At 50.8% G+C, this 23,897-nt stretch overlaps 1 protein-coding gene across 1 annotated transcript in view; it reads right to left on the bottom strand.

Annotated features, from left to right (window-relative positions):
- KDM3B (lysine demethylase 3B) overlaps positions 1-23,897 on the bottom strand; it is a 158,605-nt gene that overhangs the window by 40,351 nt on the left and 94,357 nt on the right. The window contains exons 10-14 of the mRNA XM_075344677.1: positions 21,926-22,140; positions 21,684-21,836; positions 21,411-21,524; positions 13,854-13,981; positions 10,788-11,061 (exon numbers count right to left, since the gene is read on the bottom strand). Of these exons, the coding sequence (XP_075200792.1) occupies positions 10,788-11,061; positions 13,854-13,981; positions 21,411-21,524; positions 21,684-21,836; positions 21,926-22,140 (884 nt within the window). The remainder of the gene's footprint in view (positions 1-10,787; positions 11,062-13,853; positions 13,982-21,410; positions 21,525-21,683; positions 21,837-21,925; positions 22,141-23,897) is intronic.

Raw genomic sequence — 23,897 nt, 5'->3', positions numbered from 1 at the left:
CCTGGTGCCGCAATGCCCAGGACGCACCCACGGCTCTGGTAGAATGGGCTTTCAGCCCTGAAGGAACCGGAAGCCCAGAAGAACGGTAGGCTTCAAGAATTGGTTCCTTGATCCATCGAGCCAAGGTTGACTTGGAAGCCTGCGACCCTTAACGCTGGCCAGCGACAAGGACAAAGAGCGCATCCGAGCGGCGCAGGGGCGCCGTACGAGAAATGTAGAGTCTGAGTGCTCTCACAAGATCTAACAAGTGCAAATCCTTTTCACATTGGTGAACCGGATGAGGGCAAAAAGAAGGTAAGGAGATATCCTGATTGAGATGAAAAGGGGATACCACCTTAGGGAGAAATTCCGGAACTGGACGCAGAACCACCTTGTCCTGGTGAAACACCAGGAAGGGGGCTTTGCATGATGTGACTGCCACTAGGAAGACCACCTTCTGCGAAAGGCGTGAAGAAGGGAATTTTGTTTACTTACCGTAAATTCCTTTTCTTCTAGCTCCAATTGGGAGACCCAGACAATTGGGTGTATAGCTACTGCCTCCGGAGGCCGCACAAAGTACTACACTTAAAAGTGTAAGGCCCCTCCCCTTCTGGCTATACACCCCCCCGTGGGAGCACGGGTCCCTCAGTTTTAGTGCAAAAGCAAGAAGGAGGAAAGCCAATAACTGTTTCAAAAACAAATTCAATCCGATAAACAATATCGGAGAACGTAACTTATCAACATGAACAACATGTGCACCCGAAAAACAAATACCCTAAGAAAAAACAGGGCGGGTGCTGGGTCTCCCAATTGGAGCTAGAAGAAAAGGAATTTACGGTAAGTAAACAAAATTCCCTTCTTCTTTTTCGCTCCTAATTGGGAGACCCAGACAATTGGGACGTCCAAAAGCAGTCCCTGGGTGGGTAAAAGAATACCTCGTGATCGGGCTGTCAGGCAGCCCTTTCTTACAGGTGGGCCACCGCCGCCTGCAGGACTTGTCTACCTAGGCTGGCATCCGCCGAAGCGTAGGTATGCACCTGATAATGCTTGGTAAAAGTGTGCAGACTCGACCAGGTAGCCGCCTGGCACACCTGCTGAGCCGTAGCCTGATGCCGTAATGCCCAGGACGCACCCACGGCTCTGGTAGAATGGGCCTTCAGTCCAGAAGGAGTCGGAAGCCCAGCAGAACGGTAGGCGTGAAGAATTGGTTCCTTGATCCACCGCGCAAGGGTGGATTTGGAAGCTTGCGACCCTTTATGCTGACCAGCGACCAGGATAAAGAGTGCATCCGAACGGCGCAGAGGCGCCGTGCAGGAGATGTAGATCCTGAGTGCTCTCACCAGGTCCAACAGATGCAAACCCTTTTCAAATTGGTGAACTGGATGCGGACACAAAGATGGTAAAGTGATATCCTGATTGAGATGAAAGGAAGATACCACCTTGGGAAGAAACTCTGGAATTGGACGCAGTACTACCTTGTCTTGGTGAAACACCAGGAAGGGAGATTTGCAAGATAACGCCGCCAGCTCCGACACTCTCCGAAGAGACGTGACCGCCACCAGAAAAGCCACTTTCTGTGAAAGCCGAGAAAAGGAAATCTCCTTCATAGGCTCGAAAGGTGGCTTCTGGAGCGCAATCAGAACCTTGTTCAGATCCCAGGGTTCCAATGGCCGCTTGTAAGGGGGAACGATATGACAAACCCCTTGCAGGAACGTGCGTACCTTAGGAAGTCGCGCCAGGCGCTTCTGAAAGAATACGGATAGCGCAGAGACTTGTCCTTTAAGGGAGCTAAGCGACAAACCTATTTCCAACCCAGACTGCAGGAAGGAAAGAAAAATAAACAATGCAAATGGCCAGGGAGAAACTCCCTGAGCAGAGCACCAAGATAAGAATATCTTCCACGTTCTGTGGTAGATCTTGGTGGAGGATGGTTTCCTAGCCTGTCTCATGGTGGCAACAACATCATGAGATAAACCTGAGGTCCCTAGGATCCAGGACTCAATGGCCACACAGTCAGGTTCAGGGCCGCAGAATTCAGATGGAAAAACGGCCCTTGAGACAGCAAGTCTGGACGGCCTGGTAGCGCCCACGGTTGTCCTACCGTGAGATGCCACAGATCCGGGTACCACGACCTCCTTGGCCAGTCTGGAGCGACGAGAATGGCGCAACGGCAGTCGGACCTGATTTTGCGGAGCACTCTGGGCAACAATGCCAGAGGTGGGAACACATAAGGTAGTCGGAACTGCGACCAATCCTGAACTAAGGCGTCTGCCGCCAGAGCTCGGTGATCGTGAGACCGTGCCATGAAAACCGGGACCTTGTTGTTGTGCCGTGACACCATCAGGTCGACGTCCGGCATCCCCCAGCGGCGACAGATCTCCTGAAACACGTCCGGGTGAAGGGACCATTCCCCTGCGTCCATGCCCTGGCGACTGAGAAAGTCTGCTTCCCAGTTTTCCACGCCTGGGATGTGAACTGCGGATATGGTGGATGCTGTGTTTTCCACCCACGTCAGAATCCGCCGGACTTCTTGAAAGGCTTGCCGACTGCGTGTTCCCCCTTGGTGGTTGATGTACGCCACCGCTGTGGAATTGTCCGACTGAATCCGGATCTGCTTGCCCTCCAGCCACTGTTGGAAGGCTCGCAGAGCAAGATAGACTGCTCTGATTTCCAGAACATTGATCTGAAGGGTGGACTCTCTCTGAGTCCACGTACCCTGAGCCCTGTGGTGAAGAAACACTGCTCCCCACCCTGATAGGCTCGCATCTGTCGTGACCACCGCCCAGGATGGGGGTAGGAACGACTTTCCTTTTGACAATGAGGTTGGAAGAAGCCACCATCGGAGAGAGTCCTTGGCTGCCTGAGAGAGGGAGACATCCCTGTCGAGGGACGTCGACTTCCCGTCCCATTGGCGGAGAATGTCCCATTGCAGAGGGCGCAGATGAAACTGCGCGAAAGGGACTGCTTCCATTGCTGCCACCATCTTCCCTAGGAAATGCATGAGGCGCCTCAAGGAGTGGGACTGGTTCTGCAGGAGAGATTGCACCCCTGTCTGCAGAGAGCACTGCTTGTCCAGTGGAAGCTTCACTATCGCTGAGAGAGTATGAAACTCCATGCCAAGATATGTTAGTGATTGGGTCGGGGTTAGATTTGACTTTGAAAAGTTGATAATCCACCCGAAACTCTGGAGAGTCTTCAGTGCCACGTCCAGACTGTGTTGGCATGCCTCTTGAGAGGGTGCCTTTATAAGTAGATCGTCCAAATACGGGATCACGGAGTGACCCTGCGAGTGCAGGACAGCTACTACTGCTGCCATGACCTTGGTGAAGACCCGAGGGGCTGTTGCCAGCCCGAAAGGTAACGCTACGAACTGCAGGTGTTCGCTTTCTATAACGAAGCGTAGAAAACGCTGATGCTCTGGCGCAATCGGCACGTGAAGATAAGCATCTTTGATGTCTATTGATGCTAAGAAATCTCCTTGAGACATTGAGGCTATGACGGAGCGTAGAGATTCCATCCGGAACCTCCTGGTTTTTACGTGTTTGTTGAGCAACTTTAGATCCAGGACGGGCCGAAAGGACCCGTCCTTCTTTGGCACCACAAACAGATTGGAGTAAAAACCGTGACCTTGTTCCTGAAGAGGAACGGAAGTCACCACTCCTTCCGCCTTTAGAGCGGCCACCGCCTGCAGCAGAGCATCGGCTCGGTCGGGCGGTGGGGAAGTTCTGAAGAAACGAGTTGGAGGACGAGAGCTGAACTCTATCCTGTACCCGTGAGACAGAATGTCCTTCACCCAACGGTCTTTGACCTGTGACAGCCAAATGTCGCCAAAGCGGGAGAGCCTGCCACCGACCGAGGATGCGGAGAGAGGAGTCATGAGGAAGCCGTCTTGGTAACGGTTCTTCCTGCTGTCTTTTTTGGGCGTGACTGAGTCCGCCAAGAATCTGAGCCTCTCTGATCCTTTTGAGTCCTTTTGGACGAGGAGAATTGGGACCTGCCTGAGCCTCGAAAGGACCGAAAACCAGACTGACCCCTCCTTTGTTGGGGCTTGTTTTGTCTGTGTTGAGGTAAGGATGAGTCCTTACCCTTGGAGTGTTTAATGATTTCATCCAAACGCTCCCCAAACAATCGGTCGCGAGAAAAAGGCAAACTGGTTAAGCACTTCTTGGAAGCAGAATCTGCCTTCCATTCTCTCAACCACAGGGCTCTGCGCAAAACCACGGAGTTGGCTGACGCCACCGCCGTACGGCTCGTAGAGTCCAGGACAGCATTAATCGCGTAAGACGCGAATGCAGACATTTGAGAGGTCAATGGTGCCACCTGCGGGGCAGATGTACGTGTGACCGAGTCGACTTGTATAAGCCCAGCTGAAATGACTTGGAGTGCCCATACGGCTGCAAAAGCTGGCGCCAACGACGCTCCAATAGCTTCATAGATGGATTTCAGCCAGAGCTCCATCTGCCTGTCAGTGGCATCTTTAAGTGCCGCTCCATCTTCTACTGCAACTAAAGATCTAGCTGCAAGCCTGGAGATTGGAGGGTCCACCTTGGGACACTGGGTCCAACCCTTGACCACGTCAGGGGGAAAAGGATAGCGTGTATCTTTAAGCCGTTTAGAAAACCGCTTCTCAGGATAAGCGTGGTGTTTCTGGATTGCATCTCTAAAGTCAGAGTGGTCCAGAAAAGTGCTTAATTTACGCTTGGGATATCTGAAATGGAATTTCTCCTGCTGTGAAGCTGCCTCCTCCGCAGGAAGAGCTGGCGGGGAAATATCTAACATCCTATTGATGGACGCTATAAGATCATTCACTATGGCGTCACCATCCGGTGTATCCAGATTGAGAGCGGTCCCAGGATCAGAATCTTGATCAGTTACATCCGCCTCATCACCCATAGATTCGTCCCGCTGGGATCCTGACCAGTGAGACGAAGTTGAGGGCCCCTCATAACGAGCCCGCTTAGGTTGTCTGGGACTGTTGTCTGAGTCAGAATCGTCACACTGGGGTGCATGTGACACCCCCGGAGCTTGGAAGTGTTCCAGCTGAGGGGGACCAGGGAGCAATGATGCCACAGTGTCCATGGTCTGAGATACTGGTCTAGACTGCAATGTTTCAAGAATCTTTGACATGGTCATAGACAATCTGTCAGCAAAAGCTGCAAACTCCGTTCCTGTCACCTGGACAGCATTCACAGGTGGTACACTCTGGGTCACGTCCAGCAGAGGCCCCGGCTGTGCAAGTTGCACAGGGGCCGAGCACTGCACACAATGGGGGTCAGTGGAACCTGCCGGTAGAGCAGCCCCACATGCGGTACAGGCAGCATATAATGTCTGTGCCTTGGCACCCTTGCGTTTTGCGGACGACATGCTGTTGCCTCCTTGTAATCTAGGAGGGTATATAGCCGAGAATCACCAGCGACCGTACAGTACAAAGTATTTGCAAACACAAAATACTCAGTATACAAACGGCACAAGTGGGGGTGAGCCCTTGAGGGCTGCTTACCGCCCGCTGAACAGCGGGTATGAGGCCGTAGAATCCCGTGTCTGGGTCTCCCCGTCTCCCCTCTGCAGCTCAGCGTGCAGGCAGGAATGGCTGCCGGCGTTCTGTGAAGAGGGGCGGACCGTGGGCGTGCCACAAACAAAGTGCGGGAAACTGCGTCATACTGTGCCTGGTGTGAGAGCTGGAGTATGTAAAAAAGACTCCAGCCCTCAGCGCTGATGCTCTGTACAGCGTCCCGCCCTCCTCCTGACTGGCAGGTGCGGAGGCGGGAACGAACGAACTAGGCCGCAAAAGCCGGGGACTGTAGTAATAAGCGCGGCCGTGATATATGCACGGCCAGCGCGGAAGTCCCCGGCGCACCACAAGTCCCAGCCGCGTCGCAGTCCCAGCGGCCGGCGCGACCGTTCTCCCTGAGTCTACCCACTCAGCTAAGCTGAAGTGAGGAAATGGCACAAGCGCAGCAGCGCTGTTGTCCCCGGCGCACTAACACACCCAGCAATGCTGCGGTGTGCGCGCGTATGCACGGGGACACAGAGTACCTTGACGGAGCAGGGCCATGTCCCTGACGATACTCAGCTCCATATCCAGCGGCTTCTCCAGGGGCTGTGGATGGAGCACGGTCTCAGTGCCTGGAGACCGGTAAAATCCCACTTCGCCCAGAGCCCTAATGGGGATGGGGAAGGAATCAGCATGTGGGCTCCAGCCTCCGTACCCGCAATGGGAACCTCAACCTTAACAAGCACCACCGACAGAAAGTGGGGTGAGAAGGGAGCATGCTGGGGGCCCTGTATGGGCCCTCTTTTCTTCCATCCGACATAGTCAGCAGCTGCTGCTGACTAAATAGTGGAGCTATGCGTGCGTGTCTGACCTCCTTCGCACAAAGCAAAAACTGAGGGACCCGTGCTCCCACGGGGGGGTGTATAGCCAGAAGGGGAGGGGCCTTACACTTTTAAGTGTAGTACTTTGTGCGGCCTCCGGAGGCAGTAGCTATACACCCAATTGTCTGGGTCTCCCAATTAGGAGCGAAAAAGAAAGAGAAATATCTCTCATTGGCTCGAAAGGTGGTTTCTGAAGAGCCGTTAGCACCCTGTTCAGATCCCAGGGTTCTAGCGGACGCTTGTAAGGAGGGACTATGTGGCAAACCCCCTGCAGGAACGTGCGTACCTGCGGAAGCCTGGCTAGAAGCTTTTGAAAAAACACAGAGAGCGCCGAGACTTGTCCCTTAAGAGAGCCGAGAGACAAACCCTTTTCCATTCCGGATTGAAGGAAGGACAGAAAAGTGGGCAAGGCAAATGGCCAGGGAGTAAAACCCTGATCAGAGCACCAGGATAAGAAGATCCTCCACGTCCTGTGGTAGATCTTGGCGGACGTTGGTTTCCTGGCCTGTCTCATAGTGGCAATGACCTCTTGAGATAACCCTGAAGACGCTAGGATCCAGGACTCAATGGCCACACAGTCAGGTTGAGGGCCGCAGAATTCAGATGGAAAAATGACCCTTGAGACAGCAAGTCTGGTCGGTCTGGTAGTGCCCACGGTTGACCCACCGTGAGATGCCACAGATCCGGGTACCACGACCTCCTCGGCCAGTCTGGGGCGATGAGGATGGCGCGGCGGCAGTCGGACCTGATCTTGCGTAACACTCTGGGCAGCAGTGCCAGAGGAGGAAATACATAAGGCAGTCGAAACTGCGACCAATCCTGAACTAATGCGTCTGCCGCCAGAGCTCTGTGATCTTGAGACCGTGCCATGAATGCCGGGACCTTGTTGTTGTGCCGGGACGCCATTAGGTCGACGTCCGGCTTCCCCCAGCGGTAACAGATCTCTTGAAACACGTCCGGGTGAAGAGACCATTCCCCTGCGTCCATGCCCTGGCGACTGAGAAAGTCTGCTTCCCAGTTTTCTACGCCCGGGATGTGAACTGCGGAGATGGTGGAGGCTGTGGCTTCCACCCACAGCAGAATCCGCCAAACTTCCTGGAAGGCTTGCCGACTGCGTGTGCCGCCTTGGTGGTTGATGTATGCCACCGCCGTGGCGTTGTCCGACTGAATTCGGATCTGCCTGCCTTCCAGCCACGGCTGGAACGCCTTTAGGGCTAGATACACTGCCCTTATCTCCAGAACATTGATCTGAAGGGAGGACTCTGGCTGAGTCCAGGTACCCTGAGCCCTGTGGTGGAGGAAGACCGCTCCCCACCCTGACAGACTCGCGTCCGTCGTGACCACAGCCCAGGATGGGGGCAGGAATGATTTCCCCTTCGACAAAGAAGTGGGAAGAAGCCACCACTGAAGGGAGGCCTTGGCCGCTCGAGAAAGGGAGACGTTCCTGTCGAGGGACGTCGACTTCCTGTCCCATTTGCGGAGAATGTCCCATTGAAGTGGACGCAGATGAAACTGCGCAAATGGAACTGCCTCCATTGCTGCCACCATCTTCCCTAGGAAGTGCATGAGGCGCCTCAAGGGGTGCGACTGGGCTCGAAGGAGAGATTGCACCCCTGTCCGTAGTGAACGCTGTTTGTCCAGCGGAAGTTTCACTATCGCTGAGAGAGTATGAAACTCCATCCCGAGATATGTCACCGATTGGGTCGGTGTCAATTTTGACTTTGGGAAATTGATGATCCACCCGAATCTCTGGAGAGTCTCCAGAGCAATGTTCAGGCTGTGTTGGCATGCCACCCGAGAGGGGGCCTTGACAAGAAGGTCGTCTAAGTAAGGGATCACCGAGTGTCCCTGAGAGTGTAGGACTGCTACCACTGTTGCCATGACCTTGGTGAAGACCCGTGGGGCTGTCGCCAGGCCGAAAGGCAGTGCCACGAACTGAAGATGTTCGTCCCCGATGGCGAAACGCAGGAAGCGCTGATGCTCTGGTGCAATCGGCACGTGGAGATAAGCATCCCTGATTGTATACAATATAAGCATATAAATATACACTTCGGCACCCAGGGGGGCCAGCACCTAGTAACAGGTGCGGCTTACCGACCGCCCTCAGCGGTTGTGTGACCACCAGATTCCCTGCCTGGGCCTCCCAGAGCTGTGGAGCTCGGTGTTGTCTCCCTGAAGTTCTCCAGCGTCAGAAGTGCTGATAGGAATGGCTGCCAGCGTTCTGAGAGGAGGAGGGAGCCGTGGGCGTGCCTCAGAAAGTGCGGGAATCTGGTGCCCCGCAGTGCTCAGTGAGGGGGGAGGAGGATACCTCAGTATGCTCCAGCCCTCACCGCTGACATGCAGTCTAGCGTCCCGCCCTCACCCCTGACTGGCAGGCTCGGGGGCGGGAGTTTGCGGTACTAGGCCGCAAAAGCCGGGGACTAAATTTATTAGCGCGGCCGGCAAACAAGCGCGGTCGGCGCGGTAGTCCCGGCGACGCCAAACACCCGGCAGGTGCTGCAGCGTCCGTTACACAGGCGCTCTATGCGCCGTCCCCAAGGGGACACAGAGTACCTCAGAGGAGCAGGGCCTGTCCCTGACTGTCCCCAGGGGCTGCGGAGGGAGCACGGTCCCAGTGCCTGGTGACCGGTTAGGATCCCACTTCACCCAGAGCCCCTAAGGGATGGGGAAGGAAAACAGCATGTGGCTCCAGCCTTTGTACCCGCAATGGGTACCTCAACCTTAACAGCACCGCCGACCAGAGTGGGGTGAGAAGGGAGCATGCCGGGGGCCCTGTTATGGGCCCTCTTTTCTTCCATCCGATATAGTCAGCAGCTGCTGCTGACTAAATTGTGGAGCTTGCGTGCATGTGTGCCTCCTTCAACACAAAGCATAAAAACTGAGGAGCCCGTGATGCACGGGGGGGTGTATAGGCAGAGGGGTTTACACTTTTAAGTGTAATACTTTGTGTGGCCTCCGGAGGCAGAAGCTATACACCCCAATTGTCTGTGTCTCCCAATGGAGCGACAAAGAAAAACTGCCTTCTATTACAGCCAAATATTTCCCATTTTGACTCATCAGTCCAGGGCACCTGCTGACACTTTTCTGCACCCAAGTTCCTGCATAATTAAGTCTCTTGACTTTGCTTCCATTTTGCAGATATGTTGGGTTAGGTTTTTAGCTCTAATTTTTCCATGAAGACCACTTCTGGCCATACTACTAACAGTAGATGGATGTAGCACCATCACATTGGCTTCTGCTAGATCTGAGCTGATGGCACTGCTGCACAACATCTGATTTTGAAGAGAAGTAAGCATGGATCTTATCTGCTGTACATAAAGCACCACTACAGCGTTTTGTTTTTCAGCACTGAAGTGGCACTTTAAATCTAAGCCCCTTGTTATATACTCACCCAACGGCGTCATTACCTTTTATCGATGCTGCACTGTTCCCATCGCGCCATCTTGTGACTGTCCAGAATTTAGATGTTATGTCACAAGCTGCCAATACATCTCTAAGAGAGCCAGAACAAGGTTCTCATAAGACGTTTATTAAGATGTGAGTTGCGGCTCACTCCGTGAAAGACTGAAGTCGCCGGCAGGTCCCAAATCCCCGAAGATTGACCGGAGCAGAGGAATAAGATGAATTTGTCATAAGAGGAGTATAATACAGGGTGTAGAGGACCTAGATTTAAGGCATCACTCCAGCTGTGCAACAAAAAAACCCTCCGGAGTGGTGCTTTAATTTCCTTGGCCGACCACTGCATCTCCGGTCCTCAACGTTGCCCATTCCTTGGTGCTTTTTCAAAAAAACTTGAAACTCCAGTGTGCTTTGATACCTTTGAGAAAGACCTTACTGATGAAGTATAACTACCTGTACCTTGTTGATATGCTCAGTTTTACTATGGTGTATGACCCGTGACACTAAACTTTTTTCTACAACTTCACCTTGTAGCAGAGTCCGGCTAATGCCCAACTAGTTCTAAGCCTCCTGCACAGCTGTTTCTGTTTCAGTTAATGACTGTTTCAACCTACATATTGAAGTGATGATCACCATTACCTGTTTGGTATAAGTGGTTACTCATACACCTACATAAAATCCCTGACTTTGTGCAAGTGTACCTAGAAGAATTGATGCTGATTTGAAGGTTGAAGGAGGTCACACCAAACACTGATTTGATTTAGATGTCTCTTTTGATTTTTTACTTTACATTTTGTGATTAGTGCATAAGTGGCAGATCTTACAATTATAATCAACTTTGCTAAGCGAACTAAAATGTACCAGATTTCTCTCTATTTCTGTAAGTTGTATGTTTCCACAACTTTTTTCCTTCTCTTCCTAGAAGGCAGCGATTTAGCGTTGAACAGTTGACTATAAGACGGATTTGTCACCATACAAGTAGGGCTGCACTATCCTACATAACACAGTCTACTGAATTGTACAATGAGCACTACCTTTTGTTTCTTCTTTTGCTTTTTGTGCTGCAAGGTCTGCCAGCCAGTGCAATGCGGATGAGGGGGTGGATTCTGGGGACTGCTGCTTGCTTTTATTCTCCGTGTTGTTCAGATTATTTTGTTCAGTAATGGTTTCTTCCGCCATGTTGTCAGCAGTGTCTGGTTTTATATCATCCTCTGTTTTAAGGCTATTTTCATTTGTTTGTCCAGTAGTAATTGATGAGGATGATGATGGTGTTCCTCCATTGTTGACAGGAGTATTTACAGATGGAACCTTGAAGAAATAAAAAGAATCATGTCATTCAAAATTACAACTTGGCTTGCTGCAAAAAACAAGCCATCATACTACAACGTCGACGGAAAACTGAAAAAGTTATGCCTCTTGGAAGAGGGTGAGGAATCAATGGAAGCACACAAAAAAATCCACGGGACATTACGAGATTAAAACAACTTAAAGGGAACCTGTCAGGTCCAATATGTACCCAGGACTACGAACAGTTCTGGGTGCATATTGCTATTCCCTACCTAACCGTCCCTGTATACACTAGCATAGATAAAGAACTCTTTAGAAAAAGTATTTCTAAAGATCTTATATCATATGCTAATAAGCACAGGGACTAGTCCGCTGGGCATTAGTTCCCCTGGCTAGTCGGCTCCATTAGCATGTCAGTACGTCCCTGTGGTAGTGCTAACATACTAATGAATGCGCAGCATCACAGGATGATCTCACTCACCTCTCCGCCGCCATCGTGTCCAACGGGGGATTTCGGCTCAGTACACATGACCCCGGAGTTTGGGTCATGTGCATTATGAAACCAGGTGTACACGTCCTGGCTTCAAACTGAAGTAGTGCGCCTGACCCAAACTGCAGGGTCATGCTCACTGAGCCAAAATCCCCCGTCAAACGCGATGGCGGCAGAGAGGTGAGTAAGATCATCCTGTGACGCTGCACATTCATTATAGCATGTTAGCACACCCACAGGGGCGTACTAATATGCTAAGGGGGGGCGACTGGCCAAGAGAATTAACGCCCAGGGGACTAGTCCCCTTGCTCATTAGCATACGGTAAAAGATCTTTAGAAATACTTTTTCTATAGATCTCTTTATCTATGCTAGTGTATACAGGGATAGTTAGGCAGGGATTAGCAATATGCACCCAGAACTGCTCGTGGTCCTGGGTCTATTTTGGACCTGACAGGTTCCCTTTAATTCTTTGTTAAGCCCCTTAAAAAGGAACCTGCATGACGACGTAAAACACCACTCCAGCGGGGGGGGTTTTCAGAACTTTAGTGGCATTTTAAATCCATGTCTCCTGCCCCCTGTCTAAAGGGGGATTTACACGCTGCGACATCGCTAACGATATATCGTCGGGGTCACGTTGTTAGTGACACACATCCGGTGTCGTTATCGACATCGCAGCGTGTGACACCAAGGAGCGACGATTAACGAGCGCAAAAACGTGAAAAATCGTTGCTCGTTGACACGTCGTTCATTTCCTTAATATCGTTGCTGCTGCAGGTACGATGTTGTTCGTCGCTCCTGCGGCAACACACATCGCTATGTGTGACACCACAGGAACAATGAACAACATCGTACCTGCGTCCACCGGCAATGAGGAAGGAAGAAGGTGGGCAGCATGTTCCGGCCGCTCATCTCCGCCCCTCCTCTGCTATTGGACTGCCGTGTGACGCCGCACGAACCGCCCCCTTAGAAAGGAGGCAGATCACCGGCCAGAGCGATGTCGCAAGGAAGGTAAGTTCGTGTGACGGATGTTAGTGATGTTGTGCGCCACAGGCAGCGATTTGCCCGTGTCGCACAACCGACGGGGGCGGGTACGCTCGCTAGAGATATTGGTACCGATATCGCAGCGTGTAAAGTACCCTTAATACTCGCCTTCCATCTTTTTCTAGCTTCATTTTTTACTGGCACCGCTCCGGCCTCGCAGCGTTATCTTGTGCCCATAGCTTCTGATTGGCTGGAAGTCAGAAGCTACATCACTAGGTCTCACTGCAAGTCTATGAGAACCAGAGCGAGCTGTTGGCAGGTTACTAATCTACAGAGACTGACAGGAGTGATGCTGTAAAAAAGATGAAGCCGTTGGAAGGTAAGTACAATACAGGGGGCAAGAGAATTAAATTTAAAGCACCACTCCAGGAGTACAATAAAAAAAACAACTGGAGTATAGCCATAACGGGGCTGTTATACTGATTTAATAGATACCTGTAGTGCAGTAATCCGCAGCCTGGTTCAATTCATTATAGACGTTTTGCTGAAAAATCCTTTTTGTGCCTCAGGGTAAGACTGTGGGGCTAGACTGTGGCTAGGGTCTTCAGCTCCACATTTGTAAGAGCCTCTTTTTTAAATTTCACGCAAGCACCGAACGCAGAATATGCGCAAGTGCCACCCTTTCATCTCCCGGGGGTCTTCAGCTAAATGGCGACATATGTGCAATCTGACATCAGGCGGTCTTCAGCAAAATAAAGCTGGGGGTGTCACATGCGCAGATTGAGATCTCTGCTTGTCATTAAACCAAAGTCTGAATCTGCACATGTGCCACCATATTGATGAAGACCCCCAGGAGATGAATGTACATAAGCGCCGCCTTTACTATGGGCAGTGCTAGCATGAAATTAAAAAAAATAAATAAAAAAAAAAAAACTCGTACAAGTGCAGAGTGGTCGCAGCAACGCCAAAGACCCTACCCACAGTTCTGCCCCAATGCACAAAAAGATCTTGCACCAAAACTTCTATAAATTAATTAAAATGAACCAGGCTGTGGATTTCTGCACTATAGGCATCTATTCAACCAGTAGAACTGCCCCATTAGGCCATATCTTGACTTTCACATGTTCTATTGTGATGACAGATTCTCTTTATCCCATTTCAATGCATTCTATTATCTGACTTGAAATGCACGCCAGACAATAGCGAATACTGTCGACCACCTACTATGTCTAGTGCTAAACACGTGGCACTCAATGCTTTATAGCTACAGAAAAGAAAAAATAATCCACATTAGTACATTGGAAATGCACACAATATAACACTGGGGAACACAAGGAGTACCTGGGACATGCCGTTTGTGACTGCTGGTCTTAATACAGTCTTATTGTTTCTAATGATACATGGACAGTTGGCCTTGATGCCCCATTTTCCTCTTGCTGCGTGGACCAAATCCCCAATGTTGTAAAGGGCTGCAAACAAAATACATCTCAATCAGTGAACTTCTTTAATCACAAGGAGTGGTATCTGCACACAGTGCTACACTACAAGGTTTCTTGAAGAACAATACAAAGGGGAAATATTGCAGAAAATAATATGATAACTGACAAACAGCATGGATTCATGAAAGATAAGTCGTGTCTAACCAACCTGTTGGGGTTCTATGAGGGGGTAAGTTGGTAATGCAGCTGATGTGATTTATTTGGACTTTGCAAAGGCATTTGATACTGTACCACATAATAGCCTTATACTAAAGCTCCAGAAGCAAAGACTAGGGGACACAATATGCAACTGGGTAAGGAATTGGCTAAAAGATAGGAAACAAAGCGTAGTCATAAATGGTACATTCTCTAAATGGGCTATAGTCAGCAGTGGGGTGCCGCAGGGATCTGTGCTTGGACCGATTCTTTTTACTCTCTTTATTAATGACCTTGTGGATGGGATTGATAGTACAGTGTCAGTCTTTGCCGATGACACCAAACTATGTAGGATATTAAAAACTGACCTGGATAGTACAATATTACAAAAGATCTGGATAAGATGTCAGAATGGGCAGATACTTGGCAAATGAGATTTAATGTTGATAAATGTAAAGTAATGCACCTAGGACGGAGTAATCCTATAGCTGCGTATACATTAAATGGAAGTAAACTCGGGACTACAGAACAGGAGAAGGACTTGAGGACTTGGGTATTCTCATTACAAATAAGCTGAGCAGCAGCACTCAATGTCAAGCAGCAGCTGCTAAAGCAAACAAGATTTTCGGGTGTATAAAAAGAGAGATTAGATCCCGTGATCCCAACGTATTGTTACCCCTCTATAAATCACTTGTAAGGCCACATCTGGAATACAGGATCCAGTTTTGGGCTCCACATTTTAAAAAGGACATTCAGAAGTTAGAGTCAGTTCAAAGGCGGGCAACTAAACTATTACAAGGAATGGAAGGCCTCCCATATGATGACAGGTTGAAAAGAAGGGAATTTTGTTTCCTTACCATAAATTCCTTTTCTTCTAGCTCCTATTGGGAGACCCAGACAATCGGGTGTATAGCTTCTGCCTCCGAAGGCCACACAAAGTATTACACTTTAAAAAGTGTAACCCCTCCCCTCTGCCTATACACCCTCCCGTGGATCACGGGCTCCTCAGTTTTGGTGCAAAAGCAGGAAGGAGAAAACTTATAAATTGGTCTAGGGTAAATTCAATCCGAAGGATGTTCGGAGAACTGAACCATGAACCAAAAGAACAATTCAACATGAACAACATGTGTACACAAAGAACAACAGCCCGAAGGGAACAGGGGCGGGTGCTGGGTCTCCCAATAGGAGCTAGAAGAAAAGGAATTTACGGTAAGTAAACAAAATTCCCTTCTTCTTTGTCGCTCCATTGGGAGACCCAGACAATCGGGACGTCCAAAAGCAGTCCCTGGGTGGGTAAAAGAATACCTCAATAAAAAGAGCCGAACGGCCCTCCTCTTACAGGTGGGCAACCGCCGCCTGAAGGACTCGCCTACCTAGACTGGCGTCTGCCGAAGCATAGGTATGCACTTGATAGTGCTTCGTGAAAGTGTGCAGACTAGACCACGTCGCTGCCTGACACACCTGCTGAGCCGTAGCCCTGTGCCGCAATGCCCAGGACGCACCCACGGCTCTGGTAGAATGGGCTTTCAGCCCTGAAGGGAGCGGAAGCCCCGAAGAACGGTAGGCTTCAAGAATCGGTTCCTTGATCCACCGAGCCAAGGTTGACTTGGAAGCCTGCGAACCCTTACGCTGGCCAGCGACAAGGACAAAGAGCGCATCTGAACGACGCAGGGGCGTAGTGCTCTCACCAGATCCAAAGAGTGCAAATCCTTTTCACATTGGTGAATTGGATTAGGGCAAAATGAAGGTAAGGAGATATCCTGATTGAGATGAAAAGTAGATACCACCTTAGGGAGAAATTCCGGAACCGGACGCAGAACCACCTTATCCTGGTGAAACACCAGGAAGGGGGCTTTGCATGACAGCGCTGCAAGCTCAGACACTCTCCGGAGTGATGTAATTGCCACTAGAAAGGCCACCTTTTGCGAAAGACATGATAAAGAGACATCCCGCAGCGGCTCGAAAGGTGGTTTCTGAAGAGCCGTTAGCACCCTGTTAAGATCCCAGGGTTCCAGCGGACGCTTGTAAGGTGGGACTATGTGGCAAACTCCCTGCAGGAACGTGCGGACCTGCGGAAGCCTGGCTAGGCGCTTTTGAAAAAATACGGAGAGCGCCGATACTTGGCCCTTGAGAAAGCCGAGTGACAAACCCTTGTCCATTCCGGATTGGAGGAATGAAAGAAAAGTGGGTAAGGCAAACGGCCATGGAGAGAAACCGTTATCAGAGCACCAGGATAAGAAGATTTGCCAAGACCTGTAATAGATCTTGGCGGACGTTGGCTTCCTGGCTTGTCTCATGGTGGCAATGACATCCTGAGATAACCCTGAAGACGCTAGGAGCCAGGACTCAATGGCCACACAGTCAGGTTGAGGGCCACAGAATTCAGATGGAAAAATGGCCCTTGTGACAGCAAGTCTGGGCGGTCTGGAAGTGCCCACGGCTGACCCACCGTGAGATGCCACAGATCCGGGTACCACGACCGCCTCGGCCAGTCTGGAGCGATGAGAATGGCGCGACGGCAGTCAGACCTGATCTTGCGTAACACTCTGGGCAGCATCGCCAGAGGAGGAAACACATAAGGCAGTCGGAAACTGCGACCAGTCCTGAACTAACGCGTCCGCCGCCAGAGCTCTGTGATCCTGAAACCGTGCCATGAATGCCGGGACTTTGTTGTTGTGCCGTGACGCCATGAGATCGACGTCCGGCGTTCCCCAGCGGCGACAGATCTCTCGAAACACTTATGGGTGCAGAGACCATTCCCCCGCATCCATGCCCTGACGACTGAGAAAATCTGCTTCCCAGTTTTCTACGCCCGGGATGTGAACTGCGGAGATGGTGGAGGCTGTGGCTTCCACCCACTGCAGAATCCGCCGGACTTCCTGGAAGGCTTGACGACTGCGAGTGCCGCCTTGGTGGTTGATGTATGCGACGGCAGTGGCGTTGTCCGACTGGATACGGATCTGCCTGCCCTCCAGCCACCGCTGAAAAGCCAATAGGGCTAGATACACTGCCCTTATTTCCAGAACATTGATCTGAAGGGAAGACTCTATCGGAGTCCAGGTTCCCTGAGCCCTGTGGTGGAGAAAAACCGCTCCCCACCCTGACAGGCTCGCGTCCGTGGTGACCACAGCCCAGGTTGGGGGTAGGAAGAATTTTCCCTGCGATAGAGAGTTGGGAAGGAGCCACCACTGAAGTGACGTCTTGGTTGCAAGGGAAAGAGAGACGTTCCTGTCGAGGGAAGCCGACCTCCTGTCCCATTTGCGGAGAATGTCCCATTGGAGCTGCCGTAGATGGAATTGCGCGAACGGCACTGCCTCCATCGCTGCCACCATCTTCCCCAGGAAGTGCATGAGGCGCCTTAAGGGGTGTGACTGACTCCGAAGAAGTGATTGCACCCCTGCCTGCAGAGAAAGCTGTTTGTCTCTCGGTAGCTTGACTACCGCTGACTGTGTATGAAACTCCATCCCGAGGTAAGTCAGTGATTGGGTCGGTGTCAACTTGGATTTTGGGAAGTTGATGATCCACCCGAACTGCTGGAGAGTCGTCAGAGCGACTGTCAGGCTGTGTTGACACGCCACCCGAAAAGGAGCCCTGACTAGGAGATCGTCTAGGTAGGGAATCACCGAGTGGCCCTGAGAGTGTAGGACCGCCACGACGGATGCCATGACTTTGGTGAAAACCCGTGGGGCTGTCGCCAGGCCGAAAGGCAATGCCACGAACTGAAGGTGTTCGTCCCTGATGGCGAAACGCAAGAAGCGTTGATGTTCGGGTGAGATCGGCACGTGGAGATAAGCATCTTTGATGTCGATCGATGCTAGAAAGTCTCCTTGTGACATCGAGGCGATGACCGAGCGGAGAGATTCCATCCGTAACCTTCTGGTTCTCACGTGTCTGTTGAGCAGTTTGAGGTCCAGAACGGGACGGAATGATCCGTCCTTTTTTGGCACCACGAACAAGTTGGAGTAAAAGCCGCGACCACGTTCCTGAAGGGGAACGGGGGTCACAACTCCTTCTGTCTTCAGAGCGTCCACCGCCTGAAAAAGTGCGTCGGCCTGAGCGGGGGGCGGAGAGGTTCTGAAGAAACGAGCCGCAGGACGGGAGCTGAACTCTATCCTGTAACCGTGAGACAGAATGTCTCTCACCCATCGGTCTTGAACATGTGGCCACCAGGCGTCGCCAAAGCGGGAGAGCCTGCCACTGACCGAGGATGCGGATAGGGGATGCCGAGAGTCATGAGGAGGCCGCCTTGGAGGCAGTGCCTCCTGCGGCCTTTTGGGGGCGTGAATTGGACCGCCACGCCTAGGAGTTCCTCTGGCCTTTCTCCTGCCTGCAGGACGAAGAGGATTGGGGCTTGGCGGAGGGACGAAAGGACCGAAACCTCGATTGTATTTTCCGTTGTTGAGGTCTCTTAGGTCTGGACTGGGGTAATGAGGAGTCCTTTCCCTTGGATTCCTTAATAATCTCATCCAATCGTTCGCCAAACAAGCGTTCGCCAGAAAACAGCAAACCGGTTAAGAACCTCTTGGAGGCCGAGTCTGCCTTCCATTCGCGCAGCCACATGGCCCTGCGGACTGCCACAGAGTTAGCGGATGCCACAGCTGTACAGCTAGCCGAGTCTAGGACTGCGTTCATGGCGTAGGAAGAAAAAGCTGACGCTTGAGAAGTCAAAGACGCAACTTTCGGAGCAGAATTACGTGTGACAGCATTAATCTCAGTCAGACAAGCCGAGATAGCTTGGAGTGCCCACACGGCTGCAAAGGCCGGGGCAAAAGACGCGCCCGTGGCCTCAAAGATGGACTTCACCAGGAGCTCTATCTGCCTGTCAGTGGCATCCTTTAGCGATGAGCCATCTGCCACCGATACCACAGATCTAGCCGCCAATCTAGAGACTGGAGGATCCACCTTGGGACATTGAGCCCACCCCTTAACGACTTCAGCGGGGAAGGGGTAACGCGTGTCAGTGAGGCGCTTAGTAAAGCGCTTGTCCGGAACCGCTCTGGGCTTCTGGACAGCGTCTCTGAAGTTAGAGTGATCGAAGAACGCACTGCGTGTACGTTTGGGGGAACCGAAACTGGTGTTTCTCCTGCTGAGACGCCGACTCCTCCACAGTAGGAGGCGGGGGAGAGAGATCCAACACCTGGTTGATGGACGAGATAAGATCATTCACTAATGCGTCCCCCTCAGGTGTATCAAGGTTAAGGGTGACGTCAGGGTCAGAACCCTGAGCTGCGATGTCCGCCTCGTCCTCCAGAGAGTCCTCAAGCTGGGAACCCGAGCAGCGTGAAGAAGTCGGGGAAGATTCCCAGCGAGCCCGCTTAGCCTGTCTAGGACTGTGGTCCTGGCAGGAGTCCTCCGCGTGGGACCTAGGGCCCAACCTGGGAGCGCGCTGCGGCTCGGACCGAGAGGGGCCTGGAGGTGACGATCCAACAGGGGCCGGGGCCTGTGTAAGGACCGGTCTGGACTGCAAAGCTTCTAGCAGCTTGGCAGACCATTTGTCCATAGACTGAGCCATGGATTGTGAAAGTGACTCAGAGAGTTTCTCAGCAAAAGAGGAGAACTCTGTCCCTGCCGCCTGGACAGGGGGAGCCGGGGGGTCTACATGAGCCGAGGGGTCCACTAGTGACCGAGGCTCCGGCTGAGCAAGTGAAACAGGGGTCGAGCATTGCTCACAGTGAGGGTAGGTGGAACCCGCAGGTAACATAGCCCCACAAGAGGTACAGGCCGCAAAAAACCCCTGTGCCTTAACAGCTTTGCTCCTTGTGGACGACATGCTGTTGTCTCCTAGGAGAATGATCACTGAGGGTATATGGGCAAAAACAGGGTATACAGCCCGACCGAACAGAAATATATATATAAATACGTATCTATTCCGGCACCCTAGGGGGGACCAGCACCGGGTGACCGGTGTGGCTTACCGACCGCTAACAAGCTGAGTGTGTGCCTCCAGATTCCCAGCTTTAGGTCCCCTGGAGCTGCAGAGCTGTTCCTGAGAATCCTCCACCGGCAGAATGCCCAAAAAATGGCTGCCGGAGATCTCAGGGTAGGAGTGGAGCCGTGGGCGGCGCCAGGAAAGTGCGGGAATCTGGGGTCCCCACAGTGATCAGTGAGGGGGGAGGAAACATGCAGGATGCTCCAGCCCTCACATCCGACGTCAGGTCGGCAGTCCCGCCCTTACCCCTGACAGGCAGGCCCGGGGGCGGGATTTTTGCGACTAGGCCGCGATGAAGCCGGTGACTAAATTTGAGACCGCGCCCGACAAGCAGGCACGGTCGGCGCAGAAGTCCGCCGGTCTTCTCAATTCAGCAGCTGCCGCAGCGTCCGGGAAGAAGGTGCGCTCCTGCATATTCCCCAATGGGGACACAGAGTACCTTAGAGTTGCAGGGCCCGGTCCATGAGGTTGAATAGACTCCGGTCCGGCAGATTCCCACAGGGGCTGCGGAGGGAGCACGGTCCCAGCAAATGGCTGACCGTTCAGGATCCCACTTCTCCCAGAGCCGCTAAGGGATGGTGAAGGAGACGGCATGAGGCTCCGGCCTTTGTACCCGCAATGGGTACCTCAACCTTAACAACACCGCCGACATAGTGGGGTGAGAAGGGAACATGCCGGGGGCCCCGTGGGGGCCCTCTTTTCTTCCAACCGACATAACTAATATGAGAATGCATGAGTGGATGTGTGCCTCCTTCCACACAAAGCATAAAACTGAGGAGCCCGTGATCCACGGGAGGGTGTATAGGCAGAGGGGAGGGGTTACACTTTTTAAAGTGTAATACTTTGTGTGGCCTCCGGAGGCAGAAGCTATACACCCGATTGTCTGGATCTCCCAATGGAGCGACAAAGAAAGTTAGATATGTTTAGCTTAGAAAAAAGACGTCTCAGAGGAGATCTCATTTATATGTATAAATACATGTGTGGTCAATATAAAGGACTGGCACATGACTTATTTCTTCCAAAGACAATACTAAGGACCAGGGGGACACTCACTGCGAGTGGAAGAAAAGCGATTCCGGCAGCTAAATAGGAAAGGGTTCTTTACAGTTAGAGCAGTCAGACTGTGGAATACCCTACCACAAGAGGTAGTAATGGCAGATACTATAACAGCTTTTAAAAAAGGGCTGGATGATTTTCTCAGTACACAAAGCATTGTTGGTTATAAATGACTTAGTGACTAAATGTAGAACTGGTGGAGGAAGGTTGAACTAGATGGACCTAGGTCTTTTTTCAACCTAAGTAACTATGTAACTATGAAAAAAAGATAATGCTTACCTGTGCCAGGGATAATCTGAGTGGGCATGAGGTTTTCGGGTTCATGGGACTGTCCTTTAGCACATTTTAGCCACGCAAAGCCCTCCTCATCACTGGGCTCATTTTCTGGGGCAACTTTAAAAAAATAAATAAATAAATAAATCAATAATAACAATTTGCTTTAGAATTTATCAAAGTACTGTATCAAAATTCTAATACGACAATAAAACTGGCCTGCCACGTTGGAATTCCTCTTGGAGTGTTTACGCAGCCCTCGCTTTATAAGATATTTACCTCTGAGCTGTCTGCTCTTTTTGAGCCGATAACAATCGAGGCAGACACAAAATCCACACTTCCGACAAACCCAGTGGATATTGAAGAGCGTGGTCTCGCACACATCGCACATCTCCCTCACACCTCTGACCGCTCGCTTCCAAGCAACCTTTTCTGTGTAGAAAGAAATACTTAGATGACAACCCACAATCTTTGTACTATCCCACTGTGGATAATAACTCATGCTATAACTAGAAACTTACGCTGTGGCTCCACCATCATCATGGCTTCCTTCTCCGACATAACTAACTGACAGAACTGATCTCCCACGTTCGCAAGAATATATTTTGATGTCTCCAAGTCAATGCCCTCCGCTGCCACTGCATTGGGAACCCAGAGACGCATGGCTTCAGAATCACTCTGCTGAGGGCTCAAGAAGCCTTCTACACGAAGTATTCCTTTCCGGGTAAAAACCAGCCTAAAATGCAAGGACAGCAACTTTATATAACATATTAGAAAATGACGCATTGCTGTTAGATTTCACAGTACAAGGCATCTTAATGCTCTCGTGCCATATTAAAGGGCTTGTTGTCCCCAATCTATAGGGTAGGTGATGATCACTAGAGGTCCGAATGCTGAGTGCTGTTAGACTAGAGCAGCAGTGCTCATGCTTGGCCGCTGCTCCATACATTCTCTATGGGGCTGCAGAGCGCTGTGCTGGAATTTTTCTGGCAGCCCCATAGAGAATGAATCTGACCTGCTGCACCATTATGTAACAGTTATTAAATAACCCATATTCTGCTAATCGGTGCAGGTCTCTGCAGCTGCACACACACCGGTCAGCAAGTTATCACCTATCTTGTGGACAGGCCATTAATTACTTCCACCGGACAACCCCTTTACACATATTCACAACTACGCCAGGGCTGCTCTGGAAAATTCACCAAAATTTGGAGTAGATTGTTTTCACCCTGACTGCTTAAAGGGAACCTGTCAGGTGCAATATGCACCTTAAGGCATGAGCAGTTCTGGGTGTATATTACTAATCCCTGCCTAACTGTCCCTGTATACACTAGCATAGATAGAGATCTATAGAAAAAGGATTTCTAAAGAGCCTTTATCATATGCTAATGAGGTCAGCGACTAGTCCCCTGGGCGTTAGTTCCTTTAGCTAGTCGGTCCCCTTCACATATAAGCACTCCCTTGTGGGTGTGCTAACATGCTAATGAATGTGCAGTGTCAGAGGATGATCTCACCTCTGCTACCATCATGTCCGACTCTTGGATTTCGGCTCAGTGCACATGATCCCAGACTTTCGGTCATTCGTACTATGAAGTCGGGTGGACGCATCCTGGATTCAAATTCATGTAGTGCACATGACCAAAAGTCCAGGATCATGCGCACTGAGCCGAAATCCAAATCCAGGAGTCGGACGCGATGGCAGCAGACAGGTGAGTGCGACCATGCCTCTGACGCTGCGTATTCATTAGCATGCCCACAGGGACGTGCTTACATACTAAAGGGGCCGACTAGCTAAAGGAACTAACGCCCTTGCAACTAGTCACTGGCCACATTAGCATATCATATGGGATCTTTAGAAATACTTTTTCTAAAGATCCCTTTATCTATTCTAGTGGGACGATTAGGCAGGGATTAGCAATATACACCCAGAACTGCTCGTGGTTCGGGGTGCATATTGCACCTGACAGGTTCCCTTTAACAGGTGTGACTGGGGGTAGAGAGGGAGGGGGGCTTCTGGTGCTGCACTTTCTTCTATGTGGTTTTCAAACCACTTTATAAATCTATTTCACTTAACAGAAATAGATAAGCAGCGATGACTATTGTTTAACTGTGTATATTTACTATGATTTTCCGTTTATGGGCAGAAAGCACTCGGATATGTTTTGAGATATTCTATTCAAGTACTCTATATCTGATCTACAATGTGGACTTTCAAAGTAAGTACACCAGTCTTATCAGGTGCAAGACTCTAATACAATATGCAGTTTGTACTGTGAAATCTGGTGACAAACCCTCTTTAAAAATGTTTAACAAGCTTAATTTAATCATTTTGGTATATTTTTTCTACCATTTTTTAAATTTCATTATTTAAAAATAAATAAATGAATAAAATAAATAATACAGAAATCTGACAATGAAGGGAATTTTGTTACTTACCGTAAATTCCTTTTCTTCTAGCTCTTATTGGGAGACCCAGACGATTGGGTGTATAGC

The sequence above is a fragment of the Anomaloglossus baeobatrachus genome, chromosome 4 (assembly GCF_048569485.1).
Source record: "Anomaloglossus baeobatrachus isolate aAnoBae1 chromosome 4, aAnoBae1.hap1, whole genome shotgun sequence".
Classification (NCBI taxonomy): Eukaryota; Metazoa; Chordata; class Amphibia; order Anura; family Aromobatidae; genus Anomaloglossus; species Anomaloglossus baeobatrachus.
This window is presented reverse-complemented; position numbering and strand designations above follow the sequence as displayed.